Source organism: Mesoplodon bidens (assembly GCF_964165515.1).
Source record: "Mesoplodon bidens genome assembly, chromosome: 4".
Lineage (NCBI taxonomy): Eukaryota > Metazoa > Chordata > Mammalia > Artiodactyla > Ziphiidae > Mesoplodon > Mesoplodon bidens.
The window spans coordinates 113081380-113099090 of record NC_138160.1 but is presented as its reverse complement, the minus strand read 5'-3'; the positions used below and the strand labels follow the sequence as shown (position 1 = coordinate 113099090).

General features: G+C 44.0%; 1 protein-coding gene across 5 annotated transcripts in view; it reads left to right on the top strand.

Annotated features, from left to right (window-relative positions):
* Positions 1-17468, top strand: part of FSTL4 (follistatin like 4) — a 723812-nt gene extending 706344 nt beyond the window's left edge. For all 5 annotated transcript variants that reach the window (XM_081231116.1, XM_081231115.1, XM_081231112.1 and 2 more), the window contains 3 exons: positions 4926-5033; positions 13971-14080; positions 16222-17468. In XM_081231116.1, coding sequence (XP_081087242.1) covers positions 4926-5033; positions 13971-14080; positions 16222-16930 — 927 coding nt within the window. In that variant the 3' untranslated portion in view covers positions 16931-17468. The remainder of the gene's footprint in view (positions 1-4925; positions 5034-13970; positions 14081-16221) is intronic.
* The last annotated feature ends 243 nt before the right edge of the window (positions 17469-17711 follow it).

Sequence of the window (17711 nt, the reverse complement as noted above, 5' to 3'; positions counted from 1 at the left end):
AGAGAAAGTACTCTGAATAATTTCAATCCTTTGAAATTTATTGACGCTTGCTTTATAACTCAGCTTATCAACTTTCATAGATGTTCTATGTGCACTTTAAAAGAATGTGTAAGGTAGATTTTACATATGTCAATTATGTCAAGTTGGTTTATTGTATCGTTCAGATATTCTAAGTGATTTTTTTGTCCACTTAGTCTACCAGCTGCTGAGAGGCATGTTGAAGTCTCCCACTGTTATTGTAGATTTATCAAGTTCCATCCATTTTTGCTTAAAAATTATAGTATCTTCCTCGGGGGGAAGACTTCTTTCTTCTTACAAAATATCCCTCTTTATCTCTGGCAAAACTTCTTGCCTGAAAGTCCATTCTGTCTAATATTAATATAGCTAAATCAGATTTATTTTGATTAGAGTTACCATGGTATAATTTTTCCATTCTTTCACTTTCAATCTTTCTATCTCATATATTTAAAAAGTGATCTCTTATAAAGCCACATGTATTTGGATTTTGGCTTTTATCTAGTTTAATAATCTTGATCTTTTACTTGGATTAGTTGATCCATGTATTTTTGATGTAATTATATGGTTATGTCTACCATCTTACTGTTTTTTCATTTGACTTACCTCTTTATGTTGCTTTCTTCGTCTTTTAGCTTTCTTTTGGATTAGTCAAACATTTTTGTTCTATTTCTCCCTCTATTAGCTTGTTGTCCATGCTTATCATTGTTGTTATTATTACCACCACAGAGATTACAACATGCATCCTTGCCTCAATACAGTCTCATACAAATTATTGCTTCACTTGCCCAATAATGATAGAAACTTAGAGCACTTTAACTCCTTTAACCTTCCTCCTGCCTTTGGCACTACTGTGGGAATGAATTTTAATTCTACATGTAATTTAACCCCACAAGACATGACTATTATTATTATTTTGTACAGTTGATAGTCATTTACATTCACCCACATATTTACCTTTTCCATTGCTCTTTATTCTTTCCTGAAGTACATAGTTCTGTCTGGGATCATTTTCATTCTGACTGAACAAGTTTCTTTAATAGTTCTTTTAGTGCAGGTCTGCTGGCAACAGATTCTCATAGTTTTTGTTTGTTTGAAAATTTTCCCTTTATTTTAAAGGATATTTGCACTAGATATAGAGTGCTACATTGGCAGTTAAATTCTTTCTGCATTTTAAGATGCCGTTTCCGTTATCTTCCATTGTTTTTGTTAATAGGTCAACTGTCAGTCTTACTGTCTCTCTTTTGAAGATAATGTATCTTTTTTTCTCTCTGGCTACTTTCTAGATTTTTCTCTTTGGTCTTTAGCAGTTTTACATGCCCAGGTATGGTGTTCTTTGTATTTATTCTGATTTGGGGTTCTCTGATTTGGGGTTCTCAGAGGTTCTTAAATGTGTGGATTAATATCTTTAATCAGACTGGAAAACTCTCAACCATTATTTCTTCAAGTATTCTGCTGCCTCATTCTCTCCCACCTCTTCCTTGGGAACTCTGAGAGAAAAAAAGTTAGACCTTTCCATTGTGTCCCACACATCTCTTTCACTCTTATTTTCCATCCTTTTTGTCTCTCTGTGGTTCAGTTTGGGCATATGCTATCAACTTGTCTTTCAGTTCAATAATCCTATCTTCCACTGTGTGTAAGGTATATATAACAAAACCTATTTATTGAGATCTTAATTTCAGGTGTTGCATTTTTTCACTTTTAGAATTTCTGCTTAATTCCTTTTATATACACAATTTTTAAATTATTTTTTTACAGATCACCTGTGAGTCTGTTTCTGTTGTCTTTTTTATGTTGTTTTCAGTTATATAAGCTGTATCTTGGAATGCCTAGTAATTTTTTCTGAATGTCAAACATTCCATATTACATTGTAGAGACTTTAAATGGCTGTCATCCACTGAAGAGGGTTTACCCTTTTCTCTGCTAGGAAAAGAGAGTAGAGAATGAATCACTTTAATCAAGTACGAAGTTGAATCAAGGCTGAGTTGCAGCTTTCATAAGGCTTAGTCAGTCTCTGATTCACTCCTAGTTAGGTAGCCCTTCAGGTCTTTAAACTGAGAGCCTGGTGTGTTCTTCAGGACCTTTTCCCTTCCATGTCTTTGCTCCTTAGCATATTGAGACTGTGGAAAGCTCTGTTCTGAACGTAAGAGATTTTTAGTTTAGGTTTTCAGTCTCCTACTCCATACCACTTCAGTCAGAATGAGAATATGAAAAATGATTAGAGAAAGTTAAGCAGAAAGGAGAGATAATGCCTGCAGTCCAAACTTTGGGGAAGTTTGTGAAGAGGGCAGACAAATGGGATACCTGGAGGAGAATGTGTAATCAAGAGGGTTTTTTAAAGAGTGATAGAGAAAATACAAGAAACTAGAGATAGTGTCAGAATGGTATCATTACTGGTGAGAAAAGAAGCTCTGGGTAGAGGAAGACAGTGCCAGATCATAAAGCCTTTGGTAAATGAAGGGAAGCAGCCAGGATGAGAGGATCAAGGAAGAGTAGCTGGAGGCATGAACAAAGGACCTGGGGTGTGTGAAGTATAGGAAAATAGAAACAGCCTCTACTTGAGGCTTCAGGGCAGAGGAAGTTTTAATTAGAGCAAGAAAGTACAAGGAGGGCTTCCCTTGTGGCACAGTGGTTGAGAGTCTGCCTGCCGAGGCAGGGGACACAGGTTCGTGCCCCAGTCCGGGAAGATCCCACATGCCGCGGGGCGGCTGGGCCCGTGAGCCATGGCCGCTGAGCCTGCGCTCCGCAACAGGAGAGGCCACAACAGTGAGGCCCATGTACCACAAAAAAAAACAAACAAAAAAAAAAGAAAGTACAAGGAGACTTCAAAGATGGTGATGACTGGAGAAGAAATATATTTCAGCAGGGATAGGCAAAATCAAGAGTTCAGATTTGTATAAAGTTGTGGTCATCAACAGAGGAATGAATTCTAAAGTCATCAGAGTGTAATGGGTTATTTGAAGCCATGTATTGAATGAGCTCACCCAGGGAAAGGATATAGACAGAGACAAGATGAAGACGGGGGACATGCCACCATTTAGAAGTCAGGATGAGGAAGAGAAGCCAGGGAGATGGGAAGCTGAGTGAATAAAATGTTTCCAGAAGGGAATGGTTAACCATGTGGAATCCTGGTGAAATGTCAAGTTAGAGGAGGATCACATAGTGATCTCTGAATTTGACATGAAGCTCTAGAGCAGTTCAGTGGAGTGGTGAAGACAAACAGTTAAGAAGAAGTGGTTTCAGGGACTCCATAGACTCCATAGACATTTCTTTAGAGAAGTTTTAACCAGTGGGTGCAAAGATGGTTTTCCCCCAAGATCAGAAAGGCTAGAATATGGTGGACTGAAATTTCAGAAATCTGTTGACAAGGTTTAAGTTATGGTGGCTGCAGTGAGGAAAAGACCACTGAAACCAAGAAGGAACTGAGAAAGTAGGGCTTTGAATGAAGGCACCACAGTTGGTGACTCAGGGAGGGACAGAGAAAACAGAGCATCTTTAGTGAACAAAGGGAGTGACTAGAACTTTGGCCAATGCCAAAAAGAGCAGGGGTCATAGTGGCATAACAAAACAGTTTTGGAACTTATAAAACTACATTCTGAGGGCTTCCCTGGTGGCGCAGTGGTTGAGAGTCCGCCTGCCGATGCAGGGGACACGGGTTCGTGCCCCTATCCCGGAAGATCCCACATGCCGCGCAGCGGCTGGGCCCGCGAGCCATGGCCGCGGAGCCTGTGTGTCCGGAGCCTGTGCTCCGCAACGGGAGAGGCCACAGCAGTGAGAGGCCCGCGTACAGCAAAAAAAAAAAAAAAAAAAAAAAAAAAACTACATTCTGAGAAGTAGAAAAGTCACCATTTGACAGGGCCACTGGGGAAGCTCTGTCCTCAGAAAATAGCAGCGTTTCAGTTACAGCAGTAGAAAAGACTCTGCCTGATGCTACAGTCTGAGTCCCAGAGGCTCCAGGTGAATGATGTACCAGATAGAGTCTGCACGAAGTTAAGAGACAAACAGATGATAATGGATGAGTTCAAAGTCAGTCTCAGATGACCCAGGAAGAAGAGCTAGAGAAGGATGCTGAGGGTTCAAGAGGCCCCCAAAGGCTTACAGGAGAAGTGATGGGAGGGTCCTGAAGCTGATTCTTGAGTGGAAAACTGAAAAAAAAAAACTCTGTGTTTAGGCTTTTGTCAAGATGGTCTGGGTACCCTTTAAGTAAGACATGCAAGAATTTTTTTTTTTTTTTTTTTTTTTTTTGCGGTACGTGGGCCTCTCCTGCTGCAGAGCACAGGCCCAGCAGCCATGGCTCACAGGCCCAGCCGCTCCGCGGCACGGGGGATCCTCCCAGACTGGGGCACAAACCCGCGTCCCCTGCCTCGGCAGGCAGACTCTCAACCACTGTGCCACCAGGGATACCCAAGAATTTTTTTTAAATAAATTTTTAATTTACTTTTTGGCTGTGTTGGGTCTTCGTTGTTGCATGCAGGCTTTCTCTAGTTGCGGCGAGCGGAGCCTACTCTTTCTTGCAGTGCGCAGGCTTCTCATTGCAGTGGCTTCTCTTGTTGCAGAGCATGGGCTCTAGGCATGTGGGCTCAGTAGTTGTGGCGCAGGGGCTTAGCTGCTCTACAGCATGTGGGATCTTCCCGGACCAGGGCTCAAACCCATGTCCCCTGCACTGGCAGGCAGATTCTTAACCACTGCGTGACCAGGGAAGTCCCTGCAAGAAATTTTTAAAAGGAAGAACATTACTGACAACCAATTTTATGCCTCTGAAGACAAACCCAGAAGGGATGTTTCTACCCTGGGTTCCCAAACTGGCTCATTGTCAAGGCTGCTAGGCTGGCTTTCCACTCACCCAAGAGTGGCCTAGAAATGAATCAGCTTCTACAACAATGACCAACTTATTGCTGTTTTTTTTCAAGTCCATAGGTGTCGACCCTCTGCCGGCTAAGTTGTCCTATGACAAATCACATGACCAAGTGTGGGTCCTGAGCTGGGGGAACGTGCATAAGTCCCAACCAAGCCTCCAGGTATGTTGAGTACATGGAAGACAACACCCACCTGCAGGAAAGGGCTCTCTCCCTAGCTAATAAATGTCTCCTGCTTCCCTAGGTGGCTAATCACATTTATCCAAAGTATGTCCATGAAGCCTAAGGAGAGAGTAGGAAACATCCTCAGGATAATGCCCCTTATAGGCAATGAACAGGGTATCTTCCACCAGGCCTGCTATTAAAGACAATAACACTGATGATGGATAAGATTCTAATGTCATGACAACCAGAATGTGGCTCTTGGGCCCCACCCAGCCCAGCCCCAAAACACTTGCCTCTTCTGAGCCAGGAGCTCCTGGGGCCAAGCAGAAATGAACCTCTGGACTTCAAGCAGTGAGAAGGGAGCCAGGGCTTTCTTTACCTTGGGGTGCATGGGCTGGAGAACATTGTCAAAGCAGGCACCAGATGATAAGGAAGGAGAAGGAAAAGCAGCAGCAGCAATTATGTTCATAAATGGAAGCACATTACTGAGTGCTCACAGTGTTCCAGGCACAGGTTTCAATAACTGGCCCCTGGTCCAACCTAGGCATACATTCAGCCCTGCAGCCCATACATTCAGCCACTGCATTGTACTGCCTCTTGGGAAGAGCTTGGGACCAGGACATCTGTGGGATCCCTTCCTCCACCAGTCAGGAAAGGTCATCACCAACCCTATGTTGAGTGTGTCCGGCTCAGCCTTTCTCATCAGGGGTACATGAGAGGATTAAGCCCTACAAAAGGTGATTTGAATGCCTGTTCCCTCGATTCTCCCAGTGATGGTGCATAGAACCATTCTAGATGCACAGAAGAGAATTCACTGCATACAGTGGATTCCTCGGGATATTAGGGTTTTATTCTCTCTCAGAACCCCAGCTGAGAAGGGCTGTGGATGGAGCCAAGTTCACACTGTTCCCAAGGCTGGTAAGAGGCCAGGGATACCCAGTCTACAGAAGCTTCCTCTTGGGGACTGGCCACCTGCCTTACCTACCTCTGTGCTGCTGGGCCAGGGGAAGGACACTACTTCACCTCCTACAAAACAAGACTATTGTCCCTCAGTGAACACCATCAACACATCCTGGGCCCCGGTGAGCTGATGACAAATAATAACAATTAATTAGAGGACCTGGGAGCCAGAGTAAAGGTCACTCAGAACAGAGTATAAGCCCAGAAAATTGGTTCCTCTGGCAGCTCTAAGAAAGCATGTAAGGAAATTCAAGGGGAGGGGCCACCAAAAAATATCTTTCTAAAACTAAAATTTAACAAAAAATGACTTCCTACTTTAAAACTGCAGTAGATAGATGAGTTGAAAATGCATGATTTCTACTGAGACTCAAAATAGTAGCCTGAAAGATAAAGAAAAAGAAAAATTCTCAAATCACAGAATACAAGAAAAGATTAAGATATGAAGTCTCAAAAGATGTTTCAAAGTCAAAAGAAGTTTAGAAAGAGAAAAGGTAATAGTTGGAATGGAGTCAAACATTAAATAAATTTGGAAGAAAATTTCCAAGTTGAAAAAGTAAATCATGTAGATTAAAAGGGATCTGTAAGTTCCAGGCTAACTTGATGAGAAAGAACGCATCTCTGCTCTTGGTAAAACTCTGGACTTCCAAGAATAAAGGAAAAATATTATAAGCTTCAAGGCAGAAAGAAAAGTCACCTGTAAAAGAACAATTAGGTTGGCACTGGACTTCTCACCTGCAACAGCTGCTGGAAGACCGTGGCATCACATCTAAATGCTATTAAGATAAAAGGGCTGATATCCAAGGTATCATTTACCTGTCAGGACAAAAGAAAGACCTAAGGATATGCAAGAATTCAGAGAGAAGATCATGAAAGATACCAGAAAAACAGTAGGTGAACCAGATCAGAGACATCGATATGGTGAAAGATAAAGAGGAAACAGGCCTAAGTAAGAAACCTAGAGAGGAGGGTCCAAAAATAAGATGGATGAGGAGAGACTACCGGGAAATGTATTAATAAGTGCTAAATAAGGGCATTTGAATTAGGAGCAATGCACTGAAAGAGAAATTCTGATACCAGGCTCTAACTAAAGATGGTAAGTTATTTATTTCTGTAAAAGTAAGGGTAGGGAGTGGAGGAAAGAGAGTAAAAATACTCAAAAATGTCATCTTACAGGGATAAGAGGATATAGAGAATGTTCTTTGAATTAATAGTTGAGATAGTTAACTGTCTAATTATTCCAAATGTGACAAACTGATTTCTCCTATTAAAAGCAGAGATGATGAGATTGGGTTTGGAACAGAGGGAGAGAAAACTAGCTGTAACTTGTTTACAAGAAACCCATAAAGTGATAATAAAAGGTTGAATTGAAAGGGGTGGAAATAGTGATGGTAGGTGGACAAAAAGATGTATGAGTGTAATATTAATATCAGACAAGGTCAAATTTAAGGTTAAAAGCACTAAACAGCATAAGGAGGAGCATTATGTGGAGACAAACAGCCAACAGATAGCAAACAACATAACTAAACACATAATACAAGAGTGATTAAAAATACAAGAACTTGATTTACAATGCACTTAAATTGTACATTCCAAAGAGGCAAAATAATGACATGGGAAAAATGAATAATATGAATAAGGAACTTGGTTTAATAAATATATAGAAAACCTTTCCTCTGACAAATAGAAATTTTTCACATGTCCACATATGTGTCAGTAATCACAAAAATTTAGCAAATTTTGTAAAAGTCAGTGTTATAGGCTACATTATCTGATAATTAGAAACAATTAAAATGTGACCTACCTAATCAGGAAGCACTCCTAGATCACTATTGCATCAAAGAGGAAATTAAAAGGAGAAATTACAAACTGTCTCAAAAGCAATGAAAAAGAGACTACTTCTCATCAAAACCTACAGGATTCAGAGAAAGCTGTACACAAGGAATATTTGTGTCTTAAAAGCCTGCAGAGAATGTATTTGTATTAAGAAATAAGAAAAAGAACAAAGTAACTGGCAGGAAGGAATTATTTAAAAGACTCAAATTAGTAGAAATAAAAAAAGACAAACAAAAACCAATAAATCCTTCACAAACCTGATAAAGAAAAAAGAATATAAACAGTGAGAAATGAGAAAAGACATATTACTGCAGATAAAGGAGGATGAAAATAATTGTAAAATACTACTACACTGCAACTCTGGGGCAGCACATTTTAAGACCTCGAAGAAATGGATGATTGTTCGCAAAATGCAGAAAAAAAAAAAAAACTGACCTAGTCAGAAAGAGAAAGTCAAGTACCATACGATATCACTCATATATGAAATCTAAAATATGACACAAATGAATCTATCTACCAAGCAGAAACAGACTCACAGACATAGAGAACAGACTTGTGGTTGCCATGGGGCAAGGGTGTGGGGGAGGGATGGACTGCGAGTTTGGGGTGAGCAGATGCAAACTATTACATATAGAATGGATGGACAACAAGGTCCCACTGTATAGCACAGGGAAGTATATTCAATGTCCTGGGATGAACCATAATAGAAAAGATATAAATATAATAGTTATGTAATATTTATATAAATTTAAAAATATGTATATATAACTGAGTCACTTTGCTGTACAGCAGAAATTAACACAACACTGTAAATCAACTATACTTCAATAAAAAAAAATTAAGGAGGAAAAAAAAACTGACCTAAGAAAAGGAAAACTTGAAATAGAACAATTACCAGAGAAGAGGTTTTTTAAAGATCAAAGATCTACCATAGTAAAATGTACAGCCAAGTTTTATCAAACTTTTCAAATGTAGATAATTTTAATATAATTTGAACTATCCCAGACCATATGGAAAAAAAGGTGCAACTCCTTAGTATTAAAAAATAAAACTACCACCAGTTAGAATGGGCATCATCAGAAAATCTACAAACAACAAATGCTGGAGAGGGTGTGGAGAAAAGGGAACCCTCTTGCACTGTTGGTGGGAATGTAAATTGATACAGCCACTATGGAAAACAGTATGGAGGTTCCTTAAAAAACTAAAAATAGAATTACCATAAGACCCAGAAATCCCACTACTGGGCATATACCCAGAGAAAACCATAATTCAAAAAGACACATGCACCCCAATGTTCATTGCAGCACTATTTACAATAGCCAGGTCATGGAAACAACCTAAATGCCCATCAACAGATGAGTGGATAAAGAAGGTGTGGTACATATATACAATAGAATATTACTCAGCCATAAAAAGGAACGAAATTGGGTCATTTGTAGAGATGTGGTTGGATCTAGAGACTGTCATACAGAGTGAAGTAAGTCAGAAAGAGAAAAACAAATGTCGTATATTAATGCATATATATGGAACCTAGAAAAATGGTACAGATGAACCGGTTTGCAGGGCAGAAATAAGAGACATGGATGTAGAGAACAAATGTATGGACACCAAGGGGGGAAAGCTGCTGGGGGGTGGGGGGTTGTGGGATGAATTGGGAGATTGGGGTTGACATGTATACACTAATATGTATAAAATAGATAACTAATAAGAACCTGCTGTATAAAAACATGAATAAAATTTAAAAATTCAGAAGAAATTAAAAAATAAAACTATCAACTAATCTCACTTATGAATACAGAAGCAAAATTCTAAACATGGTATTAAAAATAGAGTCCAACAATGCATCTAACTGCTCAAGCAGGGAACAAATTCCCGGGATGCAGTAATGGTTCACTCTCAGGAAATAAGTCAACATTACTCATAACACAAAACAGAAAAAAAGCTATAATATTTTCAGTAAATGCTGGAAAGGCATTTAACTAAATACAGCAGACATTCTTAATTTTTTTAAAAAAACTAAAAATAGGAATAGAAGACATAAACATAATGAAGACTATTTCCGAGAAACCAAGAGGAAATTTTGCCTAAATGACAAAACACTAAAAGCATTTTAATTAATAGCAGGAATTAGACCATTATGCCCACCATCACCATAATTGGAAAGTCTTAGAAATGCACTATGACAAGAAAATGAAATAAATTGAATAAACCTACCTTCATCTCTGTGGACTAGGGTTCAGGAAACCACTGCTTGCAGAAACTGCTCCTGGAAATGTCAGTGGGCAGAGCCTTTATGGTGAGCAATTTGGAAATGTGAACCAAAAGCCTCAGAACATTACTTTCAATCCAGCAACTTGACTTCTCAGAACTTATCCAAAGACGAGGATCAGGGATGGGCACAAAGATTTAGCTACAACATTATATGTTACTGCAATGTTTATATTTGCAAAACATTGAAAATACCATCTTAATGTTTCTAAATATCCAACACTAAGGAATTGGTTAAACAAGCTTTGCTATGACTAAATGAAGGTGGTTCTATAAATTACGCTTATTCCACCAAGGCCCTGCCCCAGGAGCCAGTGTTGGAACCTTTGGCACCGTCTCAAATCCTGCCCATCATGCTCTCGCCCACCCACTCCCAGCTTTCAGCTGCCTCTCTGCCCATCGCACTCGATATCTTGCACCCTGCCCTTCCCCAGCTGTCACCTCTCACCTGGCTTTGTCCACTCCTCTGAAGCAGATGCTCAGACTTCCCTACCCCACACTCACTACTAACTTACATCTCCTGATACCCAGCCAACTATGTGCATCTCCTGAACCAAGCCCCTAGAGCCAGGAAATTTGAGAGGCTCAATAATTATCTTTTGGTCACAAATGTGCCCAGCCATGCGCTGGGACACAGGCCAAGAAGGAACTCATGACTCATTGGAGAAATGAGGCTGACTAGCCCATATCAGTTCAGTGGCCCATGACACCGGGTTTTGATGAAGTAACCTCTGGATATAGGGTGTCAGGGTGGTGAAGCATGAATGACACTGACTGCTGACAGCCTGTAATTTTCCATCTCTATTATAAGCTAAAATGACAGACCTTATATCAAGCAATGATTGCATGGCTTCTCGGAATTCTCTGGCATTTTCACCTGGACTCTCTAAGATCCAGTTTCCTAATACTGATATTTTCTTAATGCCTAGTTCTAAGCTTTTCCCATGGACTTACCATGGAAGCATCATTTGGCCTTTTTTTTTTTTAATCACAGGAAAATAACCTAACTTTAGAGCTGCCCACGTCTGAAAATCAGAGCTCTCATCATTCTAATCCGGCATTCTGCCTGCTGACCCCTCGGGAAGCATGATCCAAAAAACTAAAGCCTCAAACCTGCCCGAGGAAGCAGTGCAGGTGCTGTTTGTCTTGTCATTAAAGTAAGAGGCAGAAGGCAGTTCCATTCTTAAAAGGTAAAAGCATCCAGAGCTCTAAGCCATGTGAGTCACAAAGCCCCATCACAAACTGTCCTCAGCCTCAGGCTGCAAAAATCTGAATCCTTCCTTCTGTATAAATGGCCACAACATGAAGATCAGGAAAAGTGTCTTCCCTCCCTGGTCAGGGTCTGGCATCTGCCTCCTGTCCTGCTAAGAGGGTCTGGGCTTGTCCTTGGGGTCCTCCAGCCAAAATTGCCCACAAACTGGCCAAGCCCCTCATCTGGCTGCAGGTCTGCCACCCTTCTGGGCAATCACCTAGAACTTGGAGGCTGAAGAGCACGTGCAGAAAGCAAGAGGACACAAGATCGCTGGCTCAGTGTCTCCAGCCTGCCTGTGCCCAAGGCCTCAGTAGCTGATGGACAAAAGCCCAGCCTGACCACAGGGGGCTTTCTGGCAGGGCCTCCAAACCATGCTCTCGTCCTGTCTAACCCCAGACATCACTTGGCTCTGTTCTGTGCTGCCACCATGTGCTTCCCTGATACAGACACAGCAGGGACACACACCAAGGAGTGGCTCAAGTTGCTTCCTGCCAGGCACGCAGGGGAGAAAGTGGTACCTCCAGGGAAACAGAGGCAGCATGCTCTGTCACTACCAATTTGTACAAAACACGGGGCCTAATTCTTCACTTCTCACAGCAAGTCCCCTTTGTGAAACTGGAACCCTCCCCAGCATCCTAATCACAGGCATCTAAATGACATGGCCAAGACACTATAAAACTCTTAGAGGAAAACATAGAACACTCTGATATAAATCACAGCAAGATCCTTTATGACCCACCTCCTAGAGAAATGGAAAGAAAAACAAAAATAAACATATGGGACCTAATGAAACTTAAAAGCTTTTGCACAGCAAAGGAAACTATAAACAAGACCAAAAGACAACCCTCAGAATGGGAGAAAATATTTGCAAATGAAGCAACTGACAAAGTATTAATCTCCAAAATTTACAAGCAATTCATGCAGCTCAATATCAAAAAACAAACATCCCAATCCAAAAATGAGCAGAAGACCTAAACAGGCATTTCTCCAAAGAACATGTACAGATTGCCAACAAACACATGAAAGAATGCTCAACATCACTAATCATTAGAGAAATGCAAATTAAAACTACAATGAGGTATCACCTCACACCAGTCAGAATGGCCATCATCAAAAAATCTACAAACAATAAATGCTGGAGAGGGTGTGGAGAAAAGAAAACCCTCCTACACTGTTGGTGGGAATGTAAATTGATACAGCCACTATGGAGAACAGTATGGAGGTTCCTTAAAAAATTACAAATAGAACTACCATATGACCCAGCAATCCCACTACTGGGCATATACCCTGAGAAAACCATAATTCAAAAAGAGTCATGTACCACAATGTTCATTGCAGCACTATTTACAATAGCCAGGACACGGAACCAACCTAAGTGTCCATCGACAGATGAATGGATAAAGAAGATGTGGCACATGTATACAATGGAATATTACTCAGCCATTAAAAGAAATGAAATTGAGTTATTTGTAGTGAGGTGGATGGACCTAGAGTCTGTCGTACAGAGTGAAGTAAGTCAGAAAGAAAGACAAATACCGTATGCTAACACATATATATGGAATCTAAAAAAAAAAATGGTTCTGAAGAACCTAGGGGCAGGACAGGAATAAAGATACAGACTTACTAGAGAATGGACTTGAGGATACGGAGAGGGGGAAGGGTAAGCTGTGACAAAGTGAGAGAGTGGCATGGACATATATACACTACCAAACGTAAAATAGATAGCTAGTGGGAAGCAGCCACATGGCACAGGGAGATCAGCTCGGTGCTTTGTGACCACCTAGAGGGGTGGGATAGGGAGGTGGGAGGGAGCCGCAAAAGGGAGGGGCTATGGGGATATATGTATACCTATAGCTGATTCACTTTGTTGTACAGCAGAAACTAACACACCATTGTAAAGCAATTATACTCCAGTAAAGATGTTAAAATAAGTAAATAAATAAATAAAAATAAAAAATAAAATAAATGACACGGCCAGCACCTCTGACAGGATGCCTGCTTTCTCTAATAAATTATGGAACCACAGTTCTCAGAGAGCGCCTCTGTGAGGCGCATATGACAGAGACTCTCAACAAACCAGCCCAGGTGCCTGGCATCAAGGGAAAATACAGAGCCAGTCAGCGATTCCGCGTTGAGCATTTTCGTTATTTGAAACCTCGCCGCCTTTCCCAGGGCGGCCTAGGTGTTGAGAAGTGGGACTCCCCGTCGTGGAGGAGGCCGTCTCTGAGCAGAGGTGCTTAGGTTCTGAGGACCCTCCCTCAGAAGCCCCAGCACAGCCCCTCCGAGTCCTCACCCTGCTGTCACGTCACGGTGGCTGACAACATGCACCACAGTCAGTCAGGGGCAGGCCTGACCGAGCAGGAGGGAGCAATTCAGGCGTTCACTCCTGTCTCCCCACTTCCCCTGCCTGGAAGGATGGGTCCCTGCCTACGCCATTCCCAAGCATCTCCCACTCTGCTCCTGGCCCGCCCCCCACCACCACCGCCAAGATGGTGACTTGCCCATCATCTCTCTCTCAAGCAGCCTGTCTGCCGGGGTCTCCACCCGAGCGTGCATGTGTCTGCAGGTTTCCAAGCCCCGCTGGGATGGGCCCTCACAAGGACTTCCGCTCTGTGTTGCAGGTGATCACAGAGGCCAGCACCGGTCAGGGCCAGCACCTCATCCGCACGCCCTTTGCAGGAGTGGACGATTTCTTCATTCCTCCAACAAACCTCATCATCAACCACGTCAGGTGAGACCGGCCCGCAATGCCCTAACCTACTCCGTGCCCCAGCTCAGCCCTGCACGGGGCAGCTTCGCCCGGGGTGGCCCTGCTCCTTTCTCTTTCTCCCCCACTCCTCCTGGGCTGGCTTTGGACCCCATCAGGAATGGACAGAGAAATGGCCCCATCCCAAGTCCTTAATTGTTAAAGAAGGCACCCAGCTCCTAATGCCCTCAGGGGCCCAGTGAGGTCAGGAAGTCTCACCCTTGGGTGAGGACAGCAGAGGAAAGAGGGAAACAACCGTGGTTAGTTGAGTACCCTCTCCTTGCTAGACGCAAGAAACTAGTAGAGGCGGTCTCGAATCTGTTTTATAGATGAGGAAACTTGGGCCCAGAGAAGTTAAGACACTGGCCAAAGTCACACAGCCAGGAACTGGCAGAGTCAGACTAAATGCAAAGCTGGGTCTCCTTTCAGTGCTCCATTTGGCCTCATTCTCTGCTAACCACAACCTGTGGTTCCTCTAGGAGTCCCCAGAGCAGCCATGCAGGGGCCTGCAAGGAAACAAGGCCTCCTGGGTGTCTAGTTTGCCACCATCCAAAAGAACAGCTTAACAATAACAGCCATGGCCTCGACTGCAAGCCTCGTCCCACCCTGGCCCTCCCCTTCCCTGTTCATTTCAGAGAACCCCTGACATTTTCTGTCAAGGCACCACTGCCAGAAGACTGAGCATGCCCTTTTATAAAGTCATCAAGACCCAAATGTCTTGTGGCAGTGTTTATGCCTTCCTTTACTCTGACATCAAGCACCTTTTTCCAGGAAGAAATGACTCATTTTTGCAAGCTGAAGCTGGACTTGTAAAAATAGGGCTCTCCCATTCATCTTTGCCCAAGGGAGAAAATAATCACTTTATGACCTCCCTACCTCACTGCAGAGAATACCTGGGACAGAGCCTCTAAAATGGTTGTAAATGGTAAACCCCCTCAAAGAAGCTGAATTCAGCCAGAAGTCATGCAAACTCAGGCTCTGCAGAGCCTGTGTGTGACTTTTACATTACAGTTTCTTATAAGCATGGGGTTTTCTTTCCTGCTCTTTCCATGCTCTAGCTCTTTAAGGATGCTTTAAAGATGCTGTAAAGTGGGCATTTTCCCTACTCTGAGGCATAGCTTGTTTGTTATTCAAGAGAAAATTGTGGAAGAGATTTTTCTCTACTCCTGTAGGTGTACACAGCACCCAAAGGCCTCTGCAAGTGAGGGGTTTAGGCAGAGGCTCTCACAATCAGAGGGAAGTCCTGCCTGGAATCAGGCCCTTCTGCAGCTCACAACCAGCCTCCAAAGAGGAATTTCACAAAGTCCAGATGTGGCAGCTTCCACCTACTGACCTCTTCCACTAAAGCTCCCTCTTAGATTTAATCCTCCCAACAGCCCTTGGAAGGAACTACCCTCTTTATATTAGCAGGGGCTTGAAGAGGCAAGCAACTTGCCCCAGGCTCTGCAGCTAGCAGGGCACCGCAGCAGTGCCAGGCCATCTGGCTGTAAAGGTAAAAGCTGTCCTTAGCCCCAGCCCAAAGGGACTTCCTGCGACCAGCATCATCAACGTGGCCAGGGAAGAGGCTGCCCTCAACCCTTACCCACGTTCCTCTCCAAGGGTAAGGGAGCATGGATAGGACATCTGTCCTTGTTCTCTTGCATCTCCATCCCCAAGTTCCGACCCAGCCAGTAGTCCAAAAACCACCTCAGATATAGACTCACCTCTCCTGTCCTCCTAGCAGGCAGAGTCAGGGCGGACACCTCTTGTCCTTTCCCTCCAGCCACAGGCCCGCCACTTCCCAGCTGCCACAAGGCCTCTAGGGAGCTGAATCAAAGGCACCCCCGAGGCAGAAGCTGCTGAGGCACAATTATGCTCTTCCTTTACCATTTCTAAAGATGCGTGCATATTACAAGAGCATAAATCCAGGAACATTTTGTAACTCAACTGCATTTGGTTTGAGATCATAGATGAATCGCTTATGAAGCCATCTCCTGCAGAATGGTAGATCTTATTAATAGGCTGCTAGATCCCCAAAGGGTTACGATAAAGGAAAAGAGAAAGGATGCCATCGTTTGAGACAAATGACCTATCCCCTACCCAAAATGTCCTCCTGACCTCTGACCTCAGTTTGCATCTCCTCCCAGGTTCGGCTTCATCTTCAACAAGTCTGACCCTGCAGTCCACAAAGTCGACCTGGAAACACTGATGCTCCTCAAGACCATCGGGCTGCAGAGCCACGGCTGCCTGCCACAGGCCATGGCCCACACCCACCTGGGCGGCTACTTCTTCATCCAGTGCCGACAGCACAGCTCCTCTCCAGCCGCCCCGCAGCTGCTGCTCGACAGTGTCACGGACACCGTGGTCGGCCCCAACGGCCACGTTACCGGCACCCCACACACTTCCCCCGATGGGCGCTTCCTAGTCAGCGCCGCCTCCAACAGCCCCCAGCTTCACGTGCAGGAGATCACGCTGCGGGGGGAGATCCAGACCCTCTATGACCTGAAAGTGAGCCAGGGCGTCTCAGACGTGGCCTTCCAGCCCTCCTTCACCCAGGGCGACCAGTACTACGTCTACGCCACGCTGGAGACAGAGCCGGACCTGCTCTTCCTAGAGCTGTCCACGGGGAAGACGGGCGTGCTGAAGGGCTTGAAGGAGCCGCCCGCGCCCGCGGGGCCAGCCCGAGCCTGGGCCAGGCCCCGCAGGATCGTGAGGGACAGCGGGCTGTTCGGGCAGTACCTCCTCACGCCAGCCCAAGAGTCACTGCTTCTCATCAACGCGAGACAAAACGCGCCGCGGTGTGAGGTGGCGGGAGTAAAGGGAGGGACCACAGTGGTGTGGGTGGGCGAGGTATGAAGCAGCCACGAGCACCGCCTGGTACTGACACCGCAGCCCCAAGCAGGCACCCTGTACATTTTTACAGACAAAAGCAAAAACCTGTATTCGCTTTGTGGTTCAACACTGGTCTCCTTGCAAGTTTCCTAGTATAAGGTATGCGCTGCTAACAAGATGGGGGTTTTTCGTTAGGACGTATGATTTCTGCCTTGAGCTACGATGAGAATATGCTGCTGTGTAAAGGAATCATTTCTGCGCCCAGCTACGCGCCACGTTACCTGGGCTGCCATGGAACCAGGAGCTCCTGCTTTCCAGGCGGATGCTTCTGTCCGTTGCCTTCGCCTAGTCATTCTCCAGGGTCCGGCCAGACTTCACCCTGATGTGGCCTGAAGACACAGGCTCCCTGGAGCAGGGCTCTCCCTCATGGCGTGAGAGCCACATTGCCCTCGCTCTGGACCTCATTTTCTCCTTCGCAGTTGCTTCTTGCTTTTCTTTCCATTTGACTTGTTGTAAGCCTGAGGGAGAGCCAACAAGACTTATTGCATCTTGGGGGATGGGGAAATCACTCACTTTATTTTGGAATTTTTGATTAAAAAATAATTTTTTATAATCTCAAATGCTAGTAAGCAGAAAGACGCTCTCCGAGGTCCAGCTGTATTCCTCCCTGCCTTAGGCCATGGCTCTGAGAGTCACCACCCCACATCCAGAAAGAAGACAATGGCCATCAAGCGATTGTGGTTCTCTGCACCAGGGACACCCCCAAGTGCAGATCAGGCCACCACATTGGTAAAGGCTCCGTTCT